General features: G+C 38.8%; 6 protein-coding genes across 6 annotated transcripts; 2 read left to right on the top strand and 4 right to left on the bottom strand.

Moving 5' to 3' along the window:
• Positions 1–63: 63 nt before the first annotated feature.
• Positions 64–2,287, bottom strand: LOC117616604. The gene has a single exon (XM_034345974.1). The coding sequence runs from the start codon at positions 2,032–2,034 to the stop codon at positions 415–417; it is 1,620 nt and encodes a 539-aa protein (XP_034201865.1). The 5' UTR covers positions 2,035–2,287; the 3' UTR covers positions 64–414.
• Positions 2,288–3,800: 1,513 nt separating this feature from the next.
• On the top strand, positions 3,801–7,872 carry LOC117614160. The gene is made up of 6 exons (XM_034342874.1): positions 3,801–4,013; positions 4,561–5,341; positions 6,082–6,254; positions 6,472–6,760; positions 6,898–7,070; positions 7,359–7,872. Exons 2-6 carry the CDS (start codon positions 4,601–4,603, stop codon positions 7,480–7,482), a joined length of 1,500 nt encoding a protein of 499 aa, XP_034198765.1. The 5' UTR covers positions 3,801–4,013; positions 4,561–4,600; the 3' UTR covers positions 7,483–7,872.
• Positions 7,873–8,515: 643 nt separating this feature from the next.
• LOC117615196 (nuclear transport factor 2-like) lies at positions 8,516–14,129 on the bottom strand. Its single transcript, XM_034344237.1, has 10 exons — positions 13,919–14,129; positions 13,650–13,756; positions 13,421–13,555; positions 11,265–11,571; positions 10,515–10,777; positions 10,208–10,397; positions 9,914–10,038; positions 9,741–9,806; positions 9,536–9,617; positions 8,516–8,936 (listed from the first exon to the last, which is right to left on the bottom strand). Exons 2-10 carry the CDS (start codon positions 13,686–13,688, stop codon positions 8,719–8,721), a joined length of 1,425 nt encoding a protein of 474 aa, XP_034200128.1. The 5' UTR covers positions 13,689–13,756; positions 13,919–14,129; the 3' UTR covers positions 8,516–8,718.
• Positions 14,130–15,749: 1,620 nt separating this feature from the next.
• On the bottom strand, positions 15,750–18,466 carry LOC117616633 (28 kDa ribonucleoprotein, chloroplastic-like). Its single transcript, XM_034346011.1, has 4 exons — positions 17,740–18,466; positions 16,873–16,974; positions 16,339–16,611; positions 15,750–16,044 (listed from the first exon to the last, which is right to left on the bottom strand). Exons 1-4 carry the CDS (start codon positions 18,250–18,252, stop codon positions 15,991–15,993), a joined length of 942 nt encoding a protein of 313 aa, XP_034201902.1. The 5' UTR covers positions 18,253–18,466; the 3' UTR covers positions 15,750–15,990.
• A 743-nt stretch (positions 18,467–19,209) lies between these two features.
• Positions 19,210–21,386, top strand: LOC117615251 (pentatricopeptide repeat-containing protein At4g02750-like). The gene has a single exon (XM_034344304.1). It carries the CDS (start codon positions 19,236–19,238, stop codon positions 21,264–21,266), a length of 2,031 nt encoding a protein of 676 aa, XP_034200195.1. The 5' UTR covers positions 19,210–19,235; the 3' UTR covers positions 21,267–21,386.
• A 324-nt stretch (positions 21,387–21,710) lies between these two features.
• Positions 21,711–22,601, bottom strand: LOC117614916 (MADS-box protein FLOWERING LOCUS C-like). The gene is given in 2 exon segments (XM_034343846.1): positions 21,711–22,245; positions 22,247–22,601. Coding segments are annotated over 2 exon segments (555 nt in total). The 5' UTR covers positions 22,378–22,601; the 3' UTR covers positions 21,711–21,821.
• Positions 22,602–22,822: the final 221 nt, after the last annotated feature.

Below are 22,822 nucleotides of genomic sequence, written 5' to 3'. Positions count from 1 at the left end.
CATGAAAAAATTGTTCATATAAGATTTATATTCTACATCAACAATAATATAAATAAACACAAATTTGAATTTGGACGGTCCTTTGTATTTTGTTTTTCTGTTTTTTGGGGAAACAATAAATTACACAGTAGAAATTCGATAAATACAAAATTAAAAATTGGGAAGAGGAAGAGAATGGCCCAACCAAGTGCAATTCACTATCATCAACGCCCTTTGGTGCACTTGCTTATCCTGCGCCCATGCCCTGCCCTTACGTTTCGCTTGTTCTTTCTTCGTTAATAGTATCACCCTTGGCGCAAGTAAGCATGAGCTAAGCAGTTGATTTCAACTTCCATCTTCTTTCGCGACCGTTGCCTGCCAAATTATGGAAAACAAAAAAACCCTGCGCATTTACCCATCTCCATCCGGGTCCTTTCACATGTAGCTTAGATTTCCGGCTGAGGGGCTCCGTGGGACCTTTCCGCCACTCTTGCTACCATTCTTCTTCCGGGTCTTACTATCCGAATCGCCCGACCCGCATACAATGGAGCACTCGATTCCACAAATATTACTAAAGCACGAGAAGAGCCCGCTTCCGCCGTCGCTGTGCCGCCGCTCGTGGCGCTCGTCGCTGGAAGGAAAGCTCGAGAACTCTCCGCGATCATAAACCGGCGGCAGCTCCGTGCGCCACCGCTCGAGCTTGGACTGCAAGCCCTCCACGCTGTCTTCCTCGTTCCACGCTCCCACCACCACCGAGCTCTCCGCGTCCTGATCCAAGCGCTCCTTCGCGATCGCCGCCGCCACCTCCGACGGCGACGGCCCCAGCTCCGACTCCGTTATGAACGGCACCGGCATGATGTTCGATTTCCTCGGCGTCGCGTACTGCTCGTACGGCGACTGCAGCTTGTAGAACGGCGATTTGCCAGCTCGCGGGGCCGACTTCCGTCCGGGGGTAGAACCGTAATTTTCTGCCAGGTTGAATTTCGGCGATGGTTTGTGACTGGCGGGATTTCTTCTGGGCCTGTCTTCCGGTTCGGATGCGCTGGGCATGGAGCTTGCGGGTTTACCGTTACTACTATTACCTTTTTTCTGTGGGTCCTGCACGCTGACTTCGGAGGCGCTGAGAACGGAGCTCGGCTTCCCTTTTCTGTCTTTTCCGTACTTTGGTGGGGCCACCGAGCTGTTCACGTCTGAGGCGCCGAGTATGGAGCTCGGCTTCCCTTTTTTGTAGCTCATATCTGAGGCGCTAAGCAGGGAGCTTGATTTTCCTTTTTTGTCCTTGCTCTTCCTGATAATTATTTCTGAACCACCAATGATCGAGCTGGCTTTGGACAGACGACCTTTTTTGTTCTTTTTTATGCTGACTTCTGACCCGTTGACCATTGAGCCCGCTTTTCCATTTTTGCCCTTGTTTTTAAATTCTGTGGCTCTCAGCTCCGACCCGAACATGGAGCTGGAGTCGCTCTTGCTGCGCCGTAGCTCCGGCTTCGAATACGTCGTCGCTTGACTGCCTGCATGATGGGTTTGACTACTGCGATGTGGGTCTTCCTCGCCCATCAAGGTTTTGTATCCGACGGCTGATGTGCTGAGTTGGGAATACAAGGGCATGCTCCTCATGGAGCTGTGAAGTAGCGCCACGCCGATGTTTAGAATCCCCTGCGGCCGGCCAGAGGGGCGGCGCACCTGGAGAGCTACGAACCGCATGCCTAGATGAGGGTTGTGGTGGTGGGGCTTTGCGGGGGTGGGGATAAGGTTACCCACCAGGACACGAACCGTGCCCACATGGACGTCCTTGAACCAATGGAGAGCGTAGATCTCAATCATCACGGCGGAGGTGTCCTCGTGTAAAAAATCCTCGTCCACCCGGAACACAAACTTGTCGTTCCATGTCGGATTGTTGTGGCCCTGAGTGTCCACCCGCGTCGATAGCTTTCGATCTGGGTGCACCCATGCAATGGCGTACGTGCGCATGGAGCGTGATATCGGCGCAAGGTCCTGGGCCGATATGACGTTGAGTTCCAGGAGTTGGAACGGAGCTAAGATTGATTGAGACATTGTCGCCGCGATTGAATAATAAATTCAAATCGCGCCTTCCTTAAGGTTTTACAATCGATGAATATTCAATAGAGGCTAGCTAAGGATCAAAGAGATGGACGTAAACGTGTTTTTAAAAAAGTGATGGTGGTAGTGGCGAAGATGGAGATGGTTCCGCTCGTCGTCCTCTTCTTGGACGACGAGAGGCAAGGGCATGCATCAAGAGGGAAGGGAGGTATGGTTGAAAAAAGGGAGGAGGGGAGAGAGAGAATGAGGGCACCTGCAAGGTGGAATTGTGCGAAAACAGCGTAGAATAATGGAGGGTTGGTTATGTGAGGAAGACAAATGTCAATGTGGGAGAGTTTGACCCCACGGTTTTTGGTTACACTGAGGTTTAATTTTGGAAGGTGTGGGGGAGTTGAAGGAGGAGGTTGTTGATTTGGCTTAATTACATGCACAGTCCCTGAGCTAAAATTAGGGTAATTTCAGGGTGAGATTTATGGTCCTTTCAAATTTTCAATCATGTCATTGACTTAAGCAGCTAACATAACAGTAATTTCTAATTTGGTCAGCCAGAGGGGTTTACAGTATCACCTTAACTCCTTAACTAATAACTATATTTGGTTAGCATCAAACTGGGAAATTCTGATGCTTGGCTTTGGCTTTGGCTGGCACACTGTATATTCCAAGTACCATTTTCACTTGCAAAATCAAAAGTGGTTCTACCTATCTTGTATTTAGTAAAAACAAGCCTGGCTAACAACAATTTGATGTACCCTAGTCATAGATATACAACTGAAGAAGATCCTAAATCAAACTAACTTGTTATGCTTGATTGATATCACATCTGAAACTTTTTTTAAACAATACAAACAATTAAGGAAAATGCTTAATAGCAAACTGTTTTTGTTTTAGTTTTCGTGTATTAATTTACATGCTATTTGACGTGTACACTACATCATTGCATTAAACACAACCACCTATTTTAATGTGGCAGATAGAGTCATGTTGGTTTTATTTTTTATTTTAAGTATAACAGTATCTATCGATTAGTTAGGTGAACACAATCAAACTTATATGACAATGACATGACACAAAAAAGTGTGACCTATTCATCAGTAATGCAAATAAAGTCATTACTCATAAAGTGCCTCTGCTATGTATCAGAAATCTATAGTGAGCGAGGGCCTTGTATATGACCTTTAGGTGAGGCCTTATACTTTAACCGTTATATCAAATTGGTTAACATGATCCAATAATTAAGAAATAAAATCTCACCTAAAGACTATATACAAGACGCTTACTGTAAAATGACTCATATTATGTAACCCAATTGAAACACGGCCTTTGTTCAAATTCTAACCAAGTAGTCCATCAGTCCAAAACAGCTATTCCACTGAGACATACAGGCCCTTAAGTCATGACTCAAGGCCTTTTGAAATGGGCAAAATTTGTGTAAGCCCATGCCACTTTTCTTGACCTCTGAATCAAAAAGAAGTGCTGTAACTCAGCCTCAAGTGTTATCCTTATCCCTGCACTCCGAATTCCTAAGTTGGACTCCCCAAACCTAATATCGCTTATATAAAATTAGAAAAAATCAAAATCAAGTGGTGTTGTTTTGGAATGTTGCTTAAAAAAACTGTACCGAAAAGATCAAGAAAGAATGCATGACACCTTTCAATGAAAGTTACACGTGTGCCAGAGGTTGCTGTCTCTCCGAGCAGCCAATAAAGAAAATTCATAATAAAAATACTACTTTATGGCCGAGCTTACATATCTCTCACATTAATGACAAATTCAACTTTGTATAAATAAATAAAACAACAACAAAAAAACAAAAAAGTACTCTGCCACTGCAATAGAATAGATGCCTTAAACCACATCAAGTTCCTTTCACCTTCTCATTTCTTCCTTACAATACAATTAGCACAAACCTTCTTTCCTTACAATAAGAAAGGGAAGAAGGGTTTGCTGCATACAACAAAAGTGAAGGGAGAGAGGTATGCCTTCGAACACTAATCTTATACTATTCGTGGTTCTTGATGAATACATAAACACTCACCTAAACTAAACCTTGTATGAATTAATTAGATCCCAATGCTCATAACCCACAAATTATTTTTACCAGAAAAGATTAATTTGGTCACAAGCTTCCTCACATTCTTTCTTGTGATTTTCGTGTCGTATTTTTCTTTATTCATGGAATTTCGTGCATCTTGTTACTTATTTGGCTTTGATTAATATTGCAACCAAACCAACATGTTATCGCTTTCTATGTACCTAAAGATACATGTTCTTCTTTCTTTCTTTGGATGAATGAATGAATGGCAGTTCTTCCATGTGTTGTACATTTAAAGCCATGTGCATAATTGATAAGTTTTTAGCTAAATTTCCAACTTACCTACTATCTGTGATGCAACTTGAGCCTACATATTCCTTTGGTTTGGCAACATGAACATGATCTGGTACTGAAATGAGAGGTTCTGATTCAATCTGATATTTTTTTCTATATATAAAAAAAAAATTCACTATTGTTTCCATTTACAGGCAAGCCAAAGACTAGTAGTTGTATAAAAAGCTTATTAAAATGCTGCTCAGAAGCTCATCAACCCCAGTCATTGGAACACTCCTCTCATCCTTCTCAGACAGTCCCAATAGTTCTCATCATCACCATTTCAACTTGACATCATTTTCATGCAACTCTTCTTCTCCAAACTCTCATTCTGCTTCTGGGTTCATAGAGTTCAATCCAGAATCCAAGAGTTTAGGCCTCAAAGCGATTCGGCGAGCTTGGTCTGATGGAAACTTGGAAGGGTTAGTTGATAGTTCTTGTGACATGGAAGAGTTTCGAAATTCGGTTGCACCAAGAACGTCTTCTTCCTATCAAGATAACAATTCAATGCTGGAAACAGCACCGTCTTTTTCGATATTTCACTCGGGCATTGTTGACTTTCAAGGTTCAGATCAAGAACCACTGGAGAGGACCATTACAATAGGAGAGAACATAGAATCGGTGATGGGAGGTGGGGACTTCTGTTTTGGGAAGAAGAGTATGGGATTGATTGAGGAGAAGGGTGAAGAGGAAGAAGGTTTGGATGGGATCCAGAGTTTGCGTGTTGAAGAACAAGTACGTCCTGCAAGTCCTCCCATGTATCTTGCAGCGGGGCTTGGGGTTCAGGCTGCTGGTTTTGGTTGGGATGCTTGGGATGATGAATTATCTATGGTGAATATCGATGAGAGCGGCAATGGAGAGGAGTATTATAAGAGGATGGTTGATGAATATCCCTGCCACCCTTTGTTCCTTAGAAATTATGCTCAAGCTTTACAAGTAAGATTTTTTGTTGAAGCATGTGTTTTTTTTGCTAATATCTTCTTTTTTTCTCCAATTTTGGTTGTTCAATTTATAATGATTATCACATAAAACTGAAAGAGCTATATAGTTAAGAAACTGATGCAGATATCCAATTTTCGATTCTTGATTCTGGAATATGAAGAGTTTATGTTTTGTGTCCAATGAATGAGCAATCCCAACAATTTTTTGTGCCTGATTTTCTAATCTCCATTATTCCAGAGCTAAACTGTGAGTTCAAATCTGCATCACAATAGTGGTTGTGTAAGGCAAGATGTAAGCCTTTTCTAGTTTCTGTTTCTGCTATCCAATCTTTTTGTCGACCATTGGCTGGGCTGCAGACAAATACCCTGCCTAAGACTCAAAGAGTGTGCTTGCAACTGTTGCTGCTATTGTTCTTTTCATTTTGGTGGACTTGTAGCTCTAGTTGCTTCAGCTACAGATTTGTTCAGGTCCTGCTATTAGGCTTAATTATTGTGAAGGTTGTTATTCGAATTGAACAAGTCTTCTTCTCGTCTCTATGAGGGAGAACAAAATGTTGCCTTTTAACCTTAGTTATATGTGACTTGAGTTAAAACAACTGAATAGCCTGATCGTTCTGACTAAACTTCTTCCGGATTAAGTGACTTGGGAAGAAGCTAAATTCATACCTCCCTTCTATACAGAATAAATCTTGATTTCTAATTTTTGTGCAATGTACTTCTATCCTTACATGGCAGTCCAAGGGAGATTTCCATGGAGCTGAAGATTACTATTTGCGTGCTACACTAGCGAATCCTCAAGATGGTGAGTCTTTACTTGAGTATGCTAAGCTGGTTTGGCAGCTCCATCATGATCAAGATAGAGCCTTGAGTTACTTTGAACGTGCAGCTCAAGCTACTCCTGAAGACAGGTGATTAATTTCCTGCATAAATCCATCTCCAAAGAAAATTTTAAATCTAATTTCACAGCAGAAAATTTAGATTATCGTACATATTAAGTTGGGGTTAAGTTCCAGGTTGGTTTGTTTACAAAAAATCAAGTAGTCTAAAAGTTGATGCCCAGTACAAACAACATGGCAGATTGCATTTAGTGCATTTGGAAGTTAATTATTTGTCTTCTTGTTGCAGCCGTGTTCTTGGGGCATATGCTAGTTTTCTATGGGAAATAGAGGATGACCAGGAAGAAGCTGACAAGGGAGATAGTATGAATGAACTTGAAAACACCAATTCCAAAGAAGAAACTAAAAAATTTAGTCCATCCTCGCACATTGCAGCAGCAAATGGGATTGACATGCTCGATACTGCCGAAGCTGGCTCCAGAAGAGGTGGTAATGCTGAGGAGAATTACAAGATGATGATTGAAGAGAATCCCAACAATGCTTTGTTGCTAAGAAATTATGCTCAGTTCTTGTGTCAGGTGAGAGATGCACATTTTGATCTCTATTTTCTCTATACATCTGACTTCTTTTTATTATAGAACACCTATTTTTTTATATAAATATATTAAGTTGGATTTCTAGTCACACTTGTGTAACTTATCGTGATTGCCTACAGTCCAAGGGAGACCTTCAAGGAGCAGAACAATACTATTTGCGGGCCATGCAAGCTGATCCTGGGGACAGTGAAATCATGGCGCAATATGCTAAACTGGTTTGGGAACTTCGTCATGACAGTGAGAAGGCATTGTCTTACTTTCAGAGAGCTGTTCAAGCAAATCCTGAGGACAGGTACATACTCTTACATGATCTCAGAATTTCTACTTGAACATGTTCATGAATATTTTCTATATTATCTTCAATCTGGAACATAGACAATGATATGCAGGACCTTGAATTGGTTATTGAACTTTCTTACTTTGAACAAATCCTGTTTCCCAATCCACTAGATCACCATTTGTTGGTCCGAATGATTGGAGATGTTTCAAAATATTTGACTAGTAGTAAAGATCTAATCATAGAAAAGATAATATAACTGATTAAAATGACCTCTTCAACATTTTGTTCCTTTGTGTTTAGCCATGTTCTTGCAGCATATGCTCATTTCCTTTGGGAAGCTGAAGACGAGGAAGATACGGTAATGCAAGGCCACATTCAAGTGCCTCTTGTACAAGGAGGAACCGTGAGCGCTGTGAATGCCTGAATTCCTGACACAGCAGATTGCAGAACTACTAAATCAGGTTCTAATGCTGCATAGGGTCTGAAGCTGTACATAGAGATACACCATCACTATCAAAGTTTTAAACTGAGAAACTTGGTGGCCTTAGAAGGAAGTTAAGTGAACATTTTCTAGAGAAAATTGTTGTACTTTTAATCTGTTTTAGATGCCATGCCACCAGGTTTATGTTCTATATGTTTCTGCTACAATGTTTCTAATAGAAGCGGTAAACTTGTAATAAATAATTGTCGCTCGATAGTTCAGAATGGATCGTAATATGATCAGTTGCTCATTTCCTCATGCTTCATAATTTATGTCTATAATTTGTCTTGCTGATTTATCTATGGTACCAACTATCAAAATAAAACTGCCATACCATTTTTTTTTTTTTCCTTTTTGCCAGAACTGCCATACCATACAGATTCATTATAAGAAATGCTGAAATGGGCTTAGATTTTTAGTTTATTTTTGTATGATTTGTCTCCAAGGGGAAATTTTTTATATAATTTATTAAAGTGGTTTTATTGTATTTATTTCATTTATCCTCATCTGCAAAGACTGCAATGAGACCTTGTGCCACTTCTACATGCTTTCATCACTGTAAAAACTCAAAAAGAAAATGATTGGCAGAAATATTTAAGGGTCCTTGGCATTCATCCTCGTTAAAACTTCCAGTATCGAATAAGAGCTTGCATTGATGCAAGCCATATGAAATGAGAGGAAAAACAAAAGAACAAAACCAACTTAAAAGAAAACTAGTAAATATTGATGATTTCAATTTTCAACAATTCAATCTTCTAGAGATGACATTGTGAGTGATTTTGTTAATTTTACCTTTTTATTTTCCCTTTTCGTTTCGTGTTCTTATGACAAATTTTTTTCCCTGGAAGTAATGAAAATGAAGCAGATAACCATGTTCATTTCACATTTAAATTGTTTGCTCCACAAATTGGAAGATGGTGAAAGCGAAAGTCTAACAGATTAGACAGGTTAGGAGAGACCATGCAAAGATTTCGCAAAGAACAACTGAGGTCAAAATTGCAAACCCATCACCTCTTGAATTAAGAATTCCAGTATCAAGCAACCCCTTAGAAAAATATGATTCACATGCCCAACATATCTAAGCTAAACTGCCTCTATGAAATACCAGTATGTAGTTTATGCAACCAATAAAGGTTATCTGCTGACCCAAAAATTTCCTTTCCTCATTGTAAAATAATCCTAATTAGTGAACTCTGATGAATTTTGCCCGCCTCTTGATGATTGATAACCTGGGTTTGCTTTTTCTTGTCGGGGACTTGGACGATAGTAGCCATTTCCCCTTGGTCGGCTGTAATCCTGGTCACCACCGTCATAGCCACCTCCCCTCCCAAAACCCCGAGAGACAAAACGACCCCTCGGTGCCTCTGCTTGGTAGCTGCCCCTTCCTCTACCCCTTCCTGTTCACAACAATTCATCAAAATAAAATTGCAAGAAGAGCGTATCTTTATGTAAAGCCTGGAACATAGAGAGAAGCATAGCAAGAGTTGGCTGCCATAACAATTCAATCAGAAACAAAGCTCCAATATGTCTAATGCCAGTTGCAGTTACAATCTATCATACTAAGCAGTCATATTGACGAGGGTTTCTTTCATTAGAAAACTAGCACAAGAAAGTGGATGAAACTAAGAACGTTGATAGTGGCCACATACTAAATACAGCAGCATAGATTGTAGGATGAAACAGTTATGAAGTCATTCTAAAATTGCTGCACAAAATAATCACACCATCACATGCAAGAACTATTAGAATATGGGAGTAGACAATTATCATGACACTAGTACGACCGAACAATAACAGATCCAACCGCTGTCGCCAAATATAGCTAAGGGTGGCTTGATCTTCCAACCAGTCACAGTGAGCACACGTAGGAGGCCATCATGTTACTGCTATGTAAATGGCGAGGCATTGTTAAATGTTGTAATTTTTTCACTAGAGAATTTATGACACTTATTTTACATGTTAATAAGATCACAGAATATTAATAAAGGAAACATACTTCCCACTCGAGATGGGATGTTGCTGTTTGGTCTCCGCTCTTCAATGTACACTTGTCGTCCAGCAATCTCAACACTACCAGCCTATAGAAAATAGGACAAGAAAAAATCAATAAAAGATTCAGTGAGCAGATTTGTAGGAGGAAAGAAAGTCAGAATTCAAATTTTGCAAACAGCACTCAAGCATTGATGTTTTCAAGAGTGGACCTTGACGGCATTCTGAACACCAGTAATATCTTCAAATTCAACAAACGCATAGCAAACACCAACATCCTGCACAACAATGAAATATTTTAGCTTAATAATTTCAGACTGATATACAATGACACATCTGGAGTGGGACCTGAGAGAACAAAAGAATAAGAAAGAAGAGCATGAACCTTGCGACTCCTAATGACCACTCCTTCAGGCTGCTTGAGTTTTCCAAAGTTCACAAATTCCTCCTCAACTTCAGATGGAGATACAGTAGGCGGCAAGTTTCTTACATAAACAGACTTTATTTCGCCTAAAAGCATTCACCAAAAATAATAAGAAGATTATTAAATAAAACCGTTGAAGTCCATATCAAACAGCCCATATGTTGATTTACAGGAAAAAAGTGAACAAAACTGAGTTTAAAAAAAAAACTTATGAGCAAAATTTAATGGGTTACAAATGAAAGCCCAAAAGCTCACCTTCATCCTCTAGAGTAGCTGCCTCATCTGCTGTCTCTGCAACAGGCCTTTCGTATGTATTTGATGATGAAATGGGCTGCTGAGCAGAGGACTGAGGATGGTGATTCCACTCTGAAGCCGGTAGTGCACTCCTGTTAGCTGAATGCTGGGGAGCTACAGAAGGCGCAGGTTGTCCTTTAGCAACACGTAACTTCCAAAAAGAACCAAGCAGACAAAATTGGTCACATATAATGAGCATAAGATTTTATGTATCCATAAGTATGTGTTTCTGTGAACATAATTAGTTAGTCAAAGGTTCAGTGCGTACTATAGAAGCATAGGTCTGCTTTTGGGGCTCTCCAATAGGTTCCTCCACGGAAGCAGACAGGTGATCTTGTACAGTATTCACTGTACTATGAAGTGAACCATTTGACTGTTCTACAACACTATCATCCAACAAATTCTCAGTTTCAACAACTTGCTGCAACCGTTGCTCTGCAAAACCATAACTTTCAACTGGACCATTTTCTTTGACAGCAGGAGCCGCGAAGTCTCTTGTCTGAATTTCTCCACCCAGCAAATAGCTAGCCACTGCAAAATCACCAGTTTCATCAATTAAACTACTAAAGAAAAAAAAAAAAAATTATACGTTGAAATGAAACTTATCTAACTACCAAATCAAATCAAGTTACTAAGAACTACACAAAAGGCACTTTTAGCCACAACAATTTAAACATATTATTAAAAATGACATTGAAGGCATTTTCTTATCAGATCGTAATCATGCATAAACATGGTTTCAAATCAAGTTAACATCACTATTCAACAATTGCACAAAAAGTAGAAACCAATAACAACACAATTGCCATTGCTAATTATAGAATTTGTTTTGTCGTCATACATAAAATTCTTTCTTTTCAAGGAATAGATTCTTGTACATAAATGCAAATATATATCCTTTCTATACTTTTCTAGTAAAAAATCATATCTTCTATCCACCACTAAAATAACAGACTTGATAATTCCTACTGAAAATGAAATTCTTCAAATCAACGTAAATTACGATGCATTACAATACCTGGCTCAGGGATCGTAGTAGGAACACTTAGCTTGGCGTCAAGATTGCTCTGGGCTAATATGACCGATGGATGGTGGTGCATTAGTTCCTCATCAATGAAGTGAAATATATCGTTAAGTACAAAATAACCTTTTTCCTGAGGTGCAAGGAAAAAAGTTTGAACAAATTTCTTCCTTCCAGTGAAATTTTGTGTTTGCAGGGAGCCTGAAACCATCACAAGAACACCTCCATTCCAAGATTCCAAGGAATGTGCTGTGTTGATTTCATATCCAGTATAATTGAGCGACATAACAAGCGCATGGATTTGCTGTTGCATACACACAAAGAAAGGATTAACTTGAGTATTCAAAAGAGGGGTACACCAAATGGGCTACACCTTATACAGAAAGAACAAGTAGCATACAACAGCATATATAAACTATGCTGACATGTGGCATCAAATTAATTGCTTCTAACTTAGGCAAAAATGACTGAACATTCCAAGCAATAATTGGGTCAATGTGACCGTGAGTGCTAAGAGTGTGCAAAACATGACAATGTACATCTGGTTAAAATAAATATATTCATAGTTATAAAACCAAAAAAAGTTGTATTAAGAAAAAGGCCATGGGTCATTGCTCCAACAGCAGGTCAATCAATAAAACTGCAAATGTGCAAGACAAGTTAAAATAGTATTTAATATTTTTGTCATTTAGAACAATTCATACTGTTTTTCTTAAGAGAAGAAAATAGAAAAGACAGCAAATATATATATATATATATATTGGCTGGACTCTGATCACAGACGGGTTTCTTGCTGATTGAGTCCTTTGAATGAACCTAAGAGAATCCAGGTTGGAGCAACCCAAATACTGGTTCAACTGACTGGGACAGGCTGTGATTAATAACTATATCAATGTGGGAGATTCATGTTTTGTATCGCTTAAATTCAATTCTTATCGATAACTTTCTAGCAGTAATTGCCCATCAATATATGATGGGCATGCACTACAAAAAACCGCAGATTTATAAAAGCATTCCATGGCTTGTTCTTAATGATACTATTAGTATGTTTCCTACAAAAATTGAACATAAAAATTCATGGCCAAAAAGAAAGAATCTAGAACCCAGCAGTATACAATGAACTGCAACAAGGGGCGCTTCAAGGATAGCCAGGTATCTTATATTCATAATAGCACACACAGAGTTATTAACAAATTAAAACAAATATTTATGGTATACTAGACATGATTCCTAAACAAGTAACAAAATCAGAGAGATGCTATACAAATGCAATCAATTATTAATCATCTCGGAACCATTGTTTAAACTGTAACTAACTCCAATTATCCAGTACCATCATATGATTGCTTGTTAGAAGTACCGCTTCCTGATTTTCCTCATTAGGGATAACACCTAATGAGAGTAGGACCACTTACCTCAAATGGTTGCCACGTACAACAGCGGTCCATGAATTTACAAGTCAGAGGAGAGTGAATTGATCAGATTAATGAAAACAGAAAATTGACACTGTTTTGTACAGAAATCAGGGATCTAAAAGAGATTATGGCCTTTATATATGGCTGAATGACAAGATGGAATCCATATTCAACCTACTAAGTTCGGATAATGGTTTAAACCAGTTAAACCTGTACCTAATAACGTACTTGACCTTATGTTGGAAAAAGAAAACAAAAATGTGAAGGCTAATGCAGCCAATATCCCTATACCAAATTAGCATACTTCTTTTTTTCAATTTCGCTGATCCACAAATAAGGGGTAACAAAGAAAATAAAAGAAAATGAGGCCTCCAACACGCAATACAATGAGGTAAATATTTCAAGCATGAAAAAAAAAAAAAAATACAAACACTTCTCACAGCTAGATGCACAAATAACCCTCTTTGCAACCAGTACAATCAGCTAATATACACTGATAACAAGTGTATATACGCAGGGAAACTAAATAAATTATTCACCGACCCAGTACATATAGGAACCTAAAAAAATAAATAAACAAAAACCCATAAACCCATCAAGCAGGTTACTTGAAAGTTGAAATACACATCCATACAGCTTTATTCACCCATAGCAACTCATATTTATTTGTCAGATATAGTTGAAAACGTTTGAAGGAACTTAATCATAAAACTAATGAAGAAAAAAAGACGAAAATACCAGCATTGCAGTGGCGGTCTCTCTGGTGTTGCCGTCAATACGAAGCATAGTGCTGGCGTCGGAGTAGAACTGATGAACAAGGTCTGGCTGTTGCTGAAGCACTTGGTAGTACTGCCCCACAAAGTACGTCCCAACCTAAACCACACAAACACAACGAAGATTTCACTCTCAGCGCTAGAGAGAGAGAGAGAGAGAGAGAGAGAGAGAGAGAGAGAGAGAGAGAGAGAACCTGAGCAGCAGTGACGGGAATGGCAAAGGGCGTGGCCATATTCGAAACCTCTAAAACCCTACAACAGCAAAATCAAAAACCCTAGATCTGCAAACGCCCCCTCAAATCTGCACCAAAACCCAAAAGATAAGATTAAGCACAAATGCCAAATACATACAGACATTTACACATGTAAACAAAGAGAGAGAAGAAAGGGGGGCTGAGAAATGGTGGAGGCTTTAGTCTTAGAGAGAGAAAATGTATATGGAGACAGAGAGAGAGAAGGAGACCTTGAGATAGATTTGGGGGAGAGGATCGATCTCTTCACTCAGTGGGTTTAGTTTTTGCTGCTTGCGGCTTTTGTTGGTAGCCGTCACCACAGAAATTGGTGACACACTCCACGCGGCGCACTTTAACCTGGAATTGCATCACAAAAGGACCCTTTCCCCTTCGTCACTCCTTGCTAACTTACGCTTGTGATATTGGGTTGCAATCTTTTTCTTAAAAAGGAAAATATTCTTTGCAAAGGTGCTACAAAAACTAAGAGTTTGAATTGAATTGTATGATTTAGTTGAATTGGGTGAAATAATATGTGTTTACCAATTGTTCTCATGATTATCTAAAAGCATAGTGAAGATAGGAACCAACATAATTAGTAAGATCATGCAAAAAGGTAAGAGACAATTAGCAAGCAATCTCATAAATATTCATCCTAACTGCTATTATAGCAATATAACACACATCATGGAAATGTTTGTCTACTAATAGTCTAATATGTTATGGTGCCCCATTGTCAATCTAAATCATATAACGCTTTGGATTGTTGTTTTATATAACAAGACAATTTGTCATATTATAATATCACATTGTCAATTCAAATCACTAATCAAGTATATTCTTATTTGAATGAATGAATTATATTGGCAAATTAGCGACATTATATTTCATATATCTAAGTAAGACCATGTGTAAATGCTATGGCCATATACTTATATGTTACTCTTATGTTGATATATACTATCGTCTTATACTTGTTATGTTGTTAAATTGACAATACTCATGTTAATATATTCTATTGCCATAGAGACACACTCAATACGGTCATTTTCCAACACTCTTCCATGCTATAATGCCACATTGTTAGTCCTAATCATTAATCAGGTGGATTATTAGTATGACATGGTATGACATTACTCTGAAACATATATATATATATATATCCTTTAATCAGATACTTAGGGTTGTTTTGGTTGAAGATTTAGAAGTTTAGGAATTGGTATAAAATTGCATCTTCATGTTTGGTAAGTGCACTCTTAGGAATGCAATACCTAACTCATGGTTATAAACTTCCCATGTAAGGGAGAATTTCATACCATTGACTCTCCTTGACAATCTTTTTCTCCCCACTTGGGAAAGCATTTAATCCACTTTTTTTGGGAACTAAATTACTCATATTCTAAATTTTAAATAAAATATCAATTTTTATTTTTATTTTTATTTTTTTTAAAAAAGGGTATTAATTGGAAAACTCAACTTTCCATTAATATTGCACAAATCAAACATAGGAATGAGAAAAAGTGGCATTTCTTGGTCCTCATTTCATAGTGTTTCCAAACATGGGAATGAACATATTCCATTACTATCTAGTTGGATTAGACATGGGAGTTTCATTCACAAGAAGTTAAGTCCGTAGACCAAACGAGCCCTTAGTACTAAACTATCAAGACGTTCATTCCACGGAGTTATATTATTGTCAATTTGGATGATTTATAATCTAGGTGGTTGTTTAAATTTGTGATCCAAATGGATAACCTAACCACTTAACTTGCTAATTAATTGATATATTTAACAAGAACTAGCCTCTAAGATACGGGTTTCCACACCTTTATATTATATTAATTTTCTTTTTAACATCTTCTTTAACAAATTACACTTTTGGGTTTTAGGTGTTTCATGATTTTAAGAAGGAGCTCCTCCTTAGTTTTAATCCTTAGTTTTAAGGAGCTAAGCAATACTCTATTTCGACTACCGTGGGCAACCAAAATGATCAAATAGCTATACACTTTTATAAATGATCAAATTTGATAGTTTTTGCAATGTAGTTTAACAAATGCCATTGACTTGCTGAACACAAAAACTTCTTTGTAATAATTTAGCAGATCGATTAGGCAGCAAAATCATCCTTATCATTGCCAAAAACAGTCATATCCTCCAGGAATTTCCGGAAGAGTCGTGGGATGAAAAAAAAGAGAGTTACAAAAAGCAACAAGAGATGGAAGGGGAGCTCCAATCAAGTCACTTACGTGAATACCTCAGCCAACATTTCCAATTAACCCTTTTTCCAAATTTACACTGTTAATGTTTATGAACGTTTCCCTTCAGCCAAGCTTACACGCAGTGCTCTTCCTTCTAGTTCCTGAGAAGCCAAGAAAACAAAACAAGGTATAGTCAGTTGCCTACCCAATACATAGAAAATGCTCGCCGCAACAAGCCATGCTTTCTTACAAGCAAACTACAATTTGAAACATGTCCACTCATTCTTCTTTTTCTTTTTCTATACTGGAGGAATTATTGTATGTGAGGGTAAGACGACGCGGTGTTACAAGTTCATACGAGTTCTCTCTCCTTATAAGGGAACAAATGTCAAATTTGTGATTTGTCGTAAGTGCAGATAACTTTTATGTATAGAGGTGGATGAGACTAATAGTACCGCTCCATCAAGAGATTCTAAGGCAGTGTCCATCTCTGACTTCGTTGAGTAGCATACAAATCCATAGCCACGGGACCTTCCTGTCTCCCCATCATATAGCACCCTGGCTCCAACCACATTTCCATATTCTTGAAAAGCTTTCGTCAAGCTTTCAGATGTGACTGACCAGGATAAATTCCCTACAAAAAGCTTGAACTCAGTTTCAGGATATAGAGGTACTTTCGGTCTTGGCTTGTCTGCTAAGTTCACCCTCAAGGTTCGCCCCATGAATTCCTGAAATATCAGAATGCTTTTAGCATTAAGATTCGAGTAACGATACATGTACCACATTTACTGACATCTCTCATAGATATATAATTCACGCGTTACAAGTGAGATGCATTTTCTATTGCCATGAGAGTTGTAACGAGTAAATGTGGCACAAATAGTTTTATCGATAGGGTTTTAAGTGAAAGGCTCTTATGTAAGCATAAGAGAGAGAGAGAGAGAGAGAGAGAGAGAGAGAGAGAGAGAGAGAGAGAGAGAGACTCTTACACGTCCATCAAGATTTTCAATGACAGCATTACAATCTTCAACAGTGCTCATTGTAACGAATGCGAATCCTCTGCTTTTTCCAGTGTCCCTATGATAGAGAACCTTTGATGAAAGGCGTCATCAGTAACAAATAGCAGAATTCAAACTTTCCCCAAAAGAAGGGAAAAACTTTGTCTGGTTACAGTATCTGGTTAATCCATACAACTTTTACAAATATATGTTCCATTTACAGTTCTCAGAGGCACATCATTAAGTGATGAGAAAGTAGTAGATGAACAAAGTTCATTGAGAGGTAAATGTCTAAAGTTAGTGGTTCAGTTTTTAATAACCCCAAAACCTAACCACCACCTAAATGTTTAAGTCATTTTTTAGTTGTCTGCTACATAACTATAAATCAATTGAAAATTATGGAGTAGGTTCTTCAATTAGAACTTATAATTGCTGACATTAAATGTGAGAGGATGAAGGGAAGTAGAAGCTAGGACTAGGATTTAGGAAAAGCACTTTCCCCATTTTGATGCCATGTCACATAAAAAGCTTAAACTCTGGGCAAATACATCCTGTTATATATTAAGGGTAGTGTTGTCTCGTTAAATATTTAACATGTTATGTTGTTAGATTATCAATGTGGAAAATTCACTTAATTAATCTAAAATGACAATATGGTATTAGCTAGGGTGCATCTTTAGTGCAAAATCCTATTTGATAGTAACCCGATCTAATAAATTGTGACTAATCCATATTCTAATAGAGAATGATGAACCCGTCAATCTAAGGGCTAAAAGTGTTTGATCAGACAATAAATTAATAACAATACCACATCACCTACTAAATAAACTAATTAATCACAAGGAAATTAATCCTCACCTCAATCAGCTCTGGACTTCCATAGTCCTGAATTATCCCAGCAAGCTGTGCACTGTCAACGCTATAAGGAAGGTTCCCAAAGTAAAGCTTGGTGTTCACAGCAACAGCCTCCTCACCCTCATCTCCTCCACCTGAAACTTCAGCTGCCGCTTCTCCTCCCAACTCTTCATCACCTACGGACACCACCTGCTCCTCTGCTTTCTTTTCTTCCTGGTGCTCCTCCTCAGCCAATGACGCCACTTGCTCAATCTCATCAGTCACCGCCACCTCTTCTTGAGCCACGGCAGTACTGACCCTCAGCACCCGAAACTTGTTCGAACCGGCATTGATCGAAAGTAGGGGTTCTATGGCACAAGGGTTTGATAGAGATGATGATGAAAGCATCCGGGTAGGGGCCATTTTAAGGTGGAGATGATCAAGTGGGGACATTTGATTGGATGATCGTAGGCATTTGACGGTGTAGATGGAGGGTGAGAAATATGAGCTCATGGCTGCAGCTGCAGAGGCAGCCATGGTGACAGATGTGGGGTTGTGGGGTTGTGAGTGAGGCAGAGGAGGTGGTGGTTATGGTAGTTTTTACAGTTAAAAAGGGGTGTGATCGATGATGAGGTACGGGGTAAGAGAAAGAGAGACTGATGGTGTAGGCTATATCTTGGCTGATGTGGGCAGATTGTGGCCAGTGAGAGTAGAAATAGATATATATTGGGGGGATAAGGTATGCCCATGTCAAATCTCCAATCTCCAATCTAGTTCTGCCCAAATAAAAATTCTAAAAGAAGAAAAAAGTTCAATTTGGATCAAACATCGGAGCTCTAATTTACCATTTTCTGTGGTCCATAATCCATTATTATTATTATTTTTTCAGAGAACAAGTATAATTTCATTAATAAATAAGTAAATATGACGTACAAGAAGAACACACCCGAAATGGAGGTTCTTGTATACAATAAATCAAGAAAAATAAATCCAGCAAGATAGTGAATAATAACTATTACAAATTCAGGCCCATACTCCATACTTAGAAATGCATTTACTATTTTCAATTTCTACATAGTTCTTTCTCCTATTTGATCATTTGTCGCGTCATTTTAAAGATTTTTTTAATGAAAAATCCTTCATGACACATTCTTCATAGAGTACAAGACTTCAAGGTAAAAAATACATATGCATTATTCACCTAAAAATGATAGGTATAAAATAAATAAATCAATATTTTTGCGCCCGTAATAATTTAAATTCAGAACGTTTGATGCTGGGGGGATCAAACATATGTGTGAAGATGGATATACTCCTGGGTTGATATGCCGATCACGTATTGATTGGTTCAAAATCAAAATGTTCGGGCCTATGCAGGCTAGTCATGTATGTTGGTTATAAGATTATAATCCTTCATTAACGGGTCAAGGGCAAAGCCCAAGTTACAACGGGTCAAGTCACCATTGCATTTTTGCTTATTTCCGATCCCGCGTAGTTCGTCACAGTTGAACTAATGGAGTATGCTCACTCGAAACCTCTCTCTACGACTCACCAGATTACTCTGCACGGCGACCGCAAAACCATTTATACAAAACCAAACTGCAACTCCAGACACCAATCTAAAGCCCCTCAACTCGAAAATCTCAACTTTAATGAGGGATGGCTTTGTGGAAGAAGCCCAGAAGCTGTTCGACAAAATGCCTCGTAGAAACACCGTCACGTGGAATGCCATGATTCGCGGCTACTTTCTAAATGGGCAGTTCCAAGATGCGATTAATTTATTTAGTCGGATGACTGAGCGTGATGTTTTCTCGTATAACACCATGATTACCGGGTTGATGCAATGTGGGGATGTGGATGGTGCAAGGCAAGTCTTTGACAGGATGATTTATAGAGATGTTGTCACTTGGAATTCAATGGTTTCCGGGTATATTCGTAATGGGATGATTGGTGAAGCGGTACACGTGTTTGATGGGATGCCATTGAAGGATGTGATTTCATGGAACTTAGTGGTTGGGGGTCTTGTGAATTCTGGAGAGTTTGATTTGGCTGAAAAGTATTTTAAGCGAATGAATATTCGAGATTTGGCCTCTTGGACTATAATGATTTCGGGGTTTTCTAGTGCAGGACGTGTTGTTGAAGCCCGAGAACTCTTTGATGGCATGCTTGTGAGAGATGTTCAGGCTTGGAATGCTATGATCCTTGGGTATATAGAAAACGGGGATGTTGCAATTGCTGAGGGGTTGTTCCAGAAAATGCCCAAGCGGGATTTGGAATCTTGGACTCTAATGGTGAATGGGTTGGTCAAGGTTCAAAGAATTAATGATGCCTTGGAGCTTTTCATGGAGATGCCAGAGAAATGTCCAAAAACCTGGAACTCGATTATTTTTAAATTAGTAAGAAATGGGCTCACTAGAGAAGCTCATGCTTTTCTTGAGAAAAACCCTTACAAAGATGTTGTATCATGGACAAATATGATTGTTGGGTATTTGGGAATTGGAGAGGTTGGCAGTGCAATTGAACTCTTTGAATCAATGCTAACTCGAGATACAGCGGCATGGAACGCCACAATATTTGGATTAAGTGAAAATGATCTTGGTGAAGAAGGTTTGAAGCTTTTCATTAGAATGAAAGAATCAGGGCCATCCCCAGACAAAAATACGTTTACTAGTGTTTTGACAATCTGTTCAGACTTACCAACCTTACACCTTGGTAGGCAAACTCATGCACTCACAGTAAAAGCGGGATTTGATCACTGCGTTGCAGTGTCCAATGCTATGGTTACCATGTACTCAAGATGTGGGAATATGGATTTTGCTTTGTTGGAATTCTCTTGCATGAAAAGTCATGATGTCATTTCTTGGAATTCTATAATCTGCGGATTCGCTCACCATGGGAATGGTGAAGTAGCTTTGGAGATGTTCGAACAAATGAGATCAACAGATGTTCAACCCAATCACATAACTTTTGTTGGTGTTCTGTCTGCTTGTAGCCATGCGGGGTTGGTGGACCAAGGCAGATACTACTTTCATATGATGAGATGCAAGTATTTCATTGAACCTACAACTGAGCATTATACATGTGTTGTTGATTTGTTGGGGAGATTTGGACTTATAGATGAGGCAATGAGTTTTTTAGATCAAATGAGAGCAGATGGATTTGAAATTCCTGCAAGTGTATGGGGGGCATTACTTGGAGCCTGTAGAATCCACAAGAATGTTGAGGTGGGTGAGATTGCAGGGGAGAAGGTTTTGGACATAGAGCCCGGTAATTCTGGTATATATTTGATTTTGGCAGAAATGTATTTAAGTATTGGAAGAAAAGAAGATGCGGGGAGGATTTGGACAAGAATGAAAGAGAAAGGAGTCAAGAAGCAACCTGGGTGCAGTTGGATTGAGGTTAACAACATTGGGCATGTATTTCTTTCAGGGGACAAATCCCACCCCAAATTTTGTGGGATCTATTCTGTATTAGAGATACTGCATACAGAGATCGAGACTGAAATTGCAGAATCAAATGCTGCATCATTTCAGCATGTAAAAGTTGCATAGGTTAGGGTATTATGGCTGAGGTTTTGTTGCACATGCTTTTATATACGTATTTAGGGGTTGAACAAAAGCAAAAGAAGATCTCAGTGTAATTTTCTAATCGGATAATGAGGACTTGGGAAAGTTGGATGGTCATCATTGTCCATATAATCATGGGATGAATGTTAAGTACCAGATGCGATTGTCGATGGTCAAATGTGTTCAAGGTTCTGAAAAATTTCCCAAGGCATATAAGGATGTTGAGGCAGATTTTTCAGATAACATTTGTAAAAGAAAAGAAGGTGCATTAATAGAGGATAGACATATGCAAAATTTTCTTCATTATGTTAGATACAATTACAAACAAAGCACATCATGTTCTGTTGCATTAGAAGTACAAGCACTGACCTAGAGGCTAGTACAAAAAATGTACAGATTATCTCAGAGCTTGGTCTACAACAAATCAGTGTGTTTCACTCCACATATATACTATTTGACCTAACAATAAAGCTAACTCTCACCAGATGTATAAACAAGTTAAGTGGAGATTAACAAGATAAAAGACTGCCGTGGAAATTATTATATCAGCCTCGTCGTCTCTCTGATGATTTGCTCCAAGTTATTTTTCAAAGTCATCAACTCTTCCAAATCATTACAAGCTTCAATGTTGATGTCCGACAAAGCCTTCAATGTGTCTTGGAAAGAGCCAGAAGTAGTGGCGGTGGAAGAGCCCACAGTTGCAATGGGCACGATTTGATCGGCAGTGGAGTCAACCGAAGGAGAGGCAGCCGTGGTGGAGATGAATTGATCCACCATAGAATCAACGGAAGTTGATCCAGCACTGGTGGTTGGGAGAAATTGGTCATCCACATAGTCAAATGAAGAAGAACCGGCAGTCACAGTGGAAGAGCCATCAATGGTTTCGGAGAGGAATTGGTCGACCACTGAGTCAAAGGAAGGAGAGGCATAAGTGTAACGGCGGCCCGCTGGAGAGATTACAAGAGCCCATTCCTTGGCTTTCTTGAAGAGCCCATTCCTTGGCTTTCTTGAAGAGCCCATTCCTTCTCCTTGAAAAAGTCACAGCGCGAGACTGCTTATTTTCAATCTTCTCAATGGCAATCTTCTTCTTTCCCATCTCGTTCCTCTAAAAAACTATACGGTACAGGACTTAGCAAATGGCCTTTGAATATACGGTGCAAATCATATTGAAGTTTCGAATTCGGAGTTTTGAATTCTTTCCTAGGGTTTCATCAGAATCCCAATTTCTTAAGAAGCCTAACTATTTAGAAACTTATATGCCGAATTAAGCATTTAAAAAACAAAATCACGACTTAAAGCAACTTAAAGCCCAACTAGACTTTAACAAGTGGCCCAGCTAGGACTTTAGCAAGTAATTCAACTGGACCTGGGAAAATAGTTGGGTGAAGATATTTTTATAAACTAAAAAAATTTGAAGCTTTTGTTTGGAGTCGATGTGGGACTGCTGCAACTACCCACGAGTAACGGTCTCTGTGCATACAAGTGTTGAGCATACACTGTATGGGCAAATTTCAATGAATAGTACAATAATAAAAAGTAAA

Source organism: Prunus dulcis, chromosome 1 (assembly GCF_902201215.1).
Source record: "Prunus dulcis chromosome 1, ALMONDv2, whole genome shotgun sequence".
Lineage (NCBI taxonomy): Eukaryota > Viridiplantae > Streptophyta > Magnoliopsida > Rosales > Rosaceae > Prunus > Prunus dulcis.
The sequence above is the reverse complement of the archived record's forward strand: the minus strand, read 5'-3'. Positions and strand labels throughout refer to the sequence as shown.

What these genes read in the sequence shown, in the direction of transcription:
- LOC117616604 (XM_034345974.1), bottom strand. Translation starts at nt 2,034, where the DNA reads ATGTCTCAATCAATCTTAGCTCCGTTCCAACTCCTGGAACTCAACGTC.
- LOC117614160 (XM_034342874.1), top strand. Translation starts at nt 4,601, where the DNA reads ATGCTGCTCAGAAGCTCATCAACCCCAGTCATTGGAACACTCCTCTCA. An exon ending in ATGCTCAGTTCTTGTGTCAG is followed by an intron (nt 6,761 to 6,897) that starts GTGAGAGATGCA and finishes GATTGCCTACAG; the next exon opens with TCCAAGGGAGACCTTCAAGG. An exon ending in CAAGCAAATCCTGAGGACAG is followed by an intron (nt 7,071 to 7,358) that starts GTACATACTCTT and finishes CTTTGTGTTTAG; the next exon opens with CCATGTTCTTGCAGCATATG.
- LOC117615196 (XM_034344237.1), bottom strand. Translation starts at nt 13,688, where the DNA reads ATGGCCACGCCCTTTGCCATTCCCGTCACTGCTGCTCAG. An exon ending in AGCAGACCTATGCTTCTATA is followed by an intron (nt 10,398 to 10,514) that starts GTACGCACTGAA and finishes TCTTTTTGGAAG; the next exon opens with TTACGTGTTGCTAAAGGACA. An exon ending in TGGTCATTAGGAGTCGCAAG is followed by an intron (nt 9,807 to 9,913) that starts GTTCATGCTCTT and finishes ATTGTTGTGCAG; the next exon opens with GATGTTGGTGTTTGCTATGC.
- LOC117616633 (XM_034346011.1), bottom strand. Translation starts at nt 18,252, where the DNA reads ATGGCTGCCTCTGCAGCTGCAGCCATGAGCTCATATTTCTCACCCTCC. An exon ending in GAAGTCCAGAGCTGATTGAG is followed by an intron (nt 16,975 to 17,739) that starts GTGAGGATTAAT and finishes CTTTCATCAAAG; the next exon opens with GTTCTCTATCATAGGGACAC. An exon ending in TAGAATCTCTTGATGGAGCG is followed by an intron (nt 16,045 to 16,338) that starts GTACTATTAGTC and finishes TTGGCTTCTCAG; the next exon opens with GAACTAGAAGGAAGAGCACT.
- LOC117615251 (XM_034344304.1), top strand. Translation starts at nt 19,236, where the DNA reads ATGCTCACTCGAAACCTCTCTCTACGACTCACCAGATTACTCTGCACG.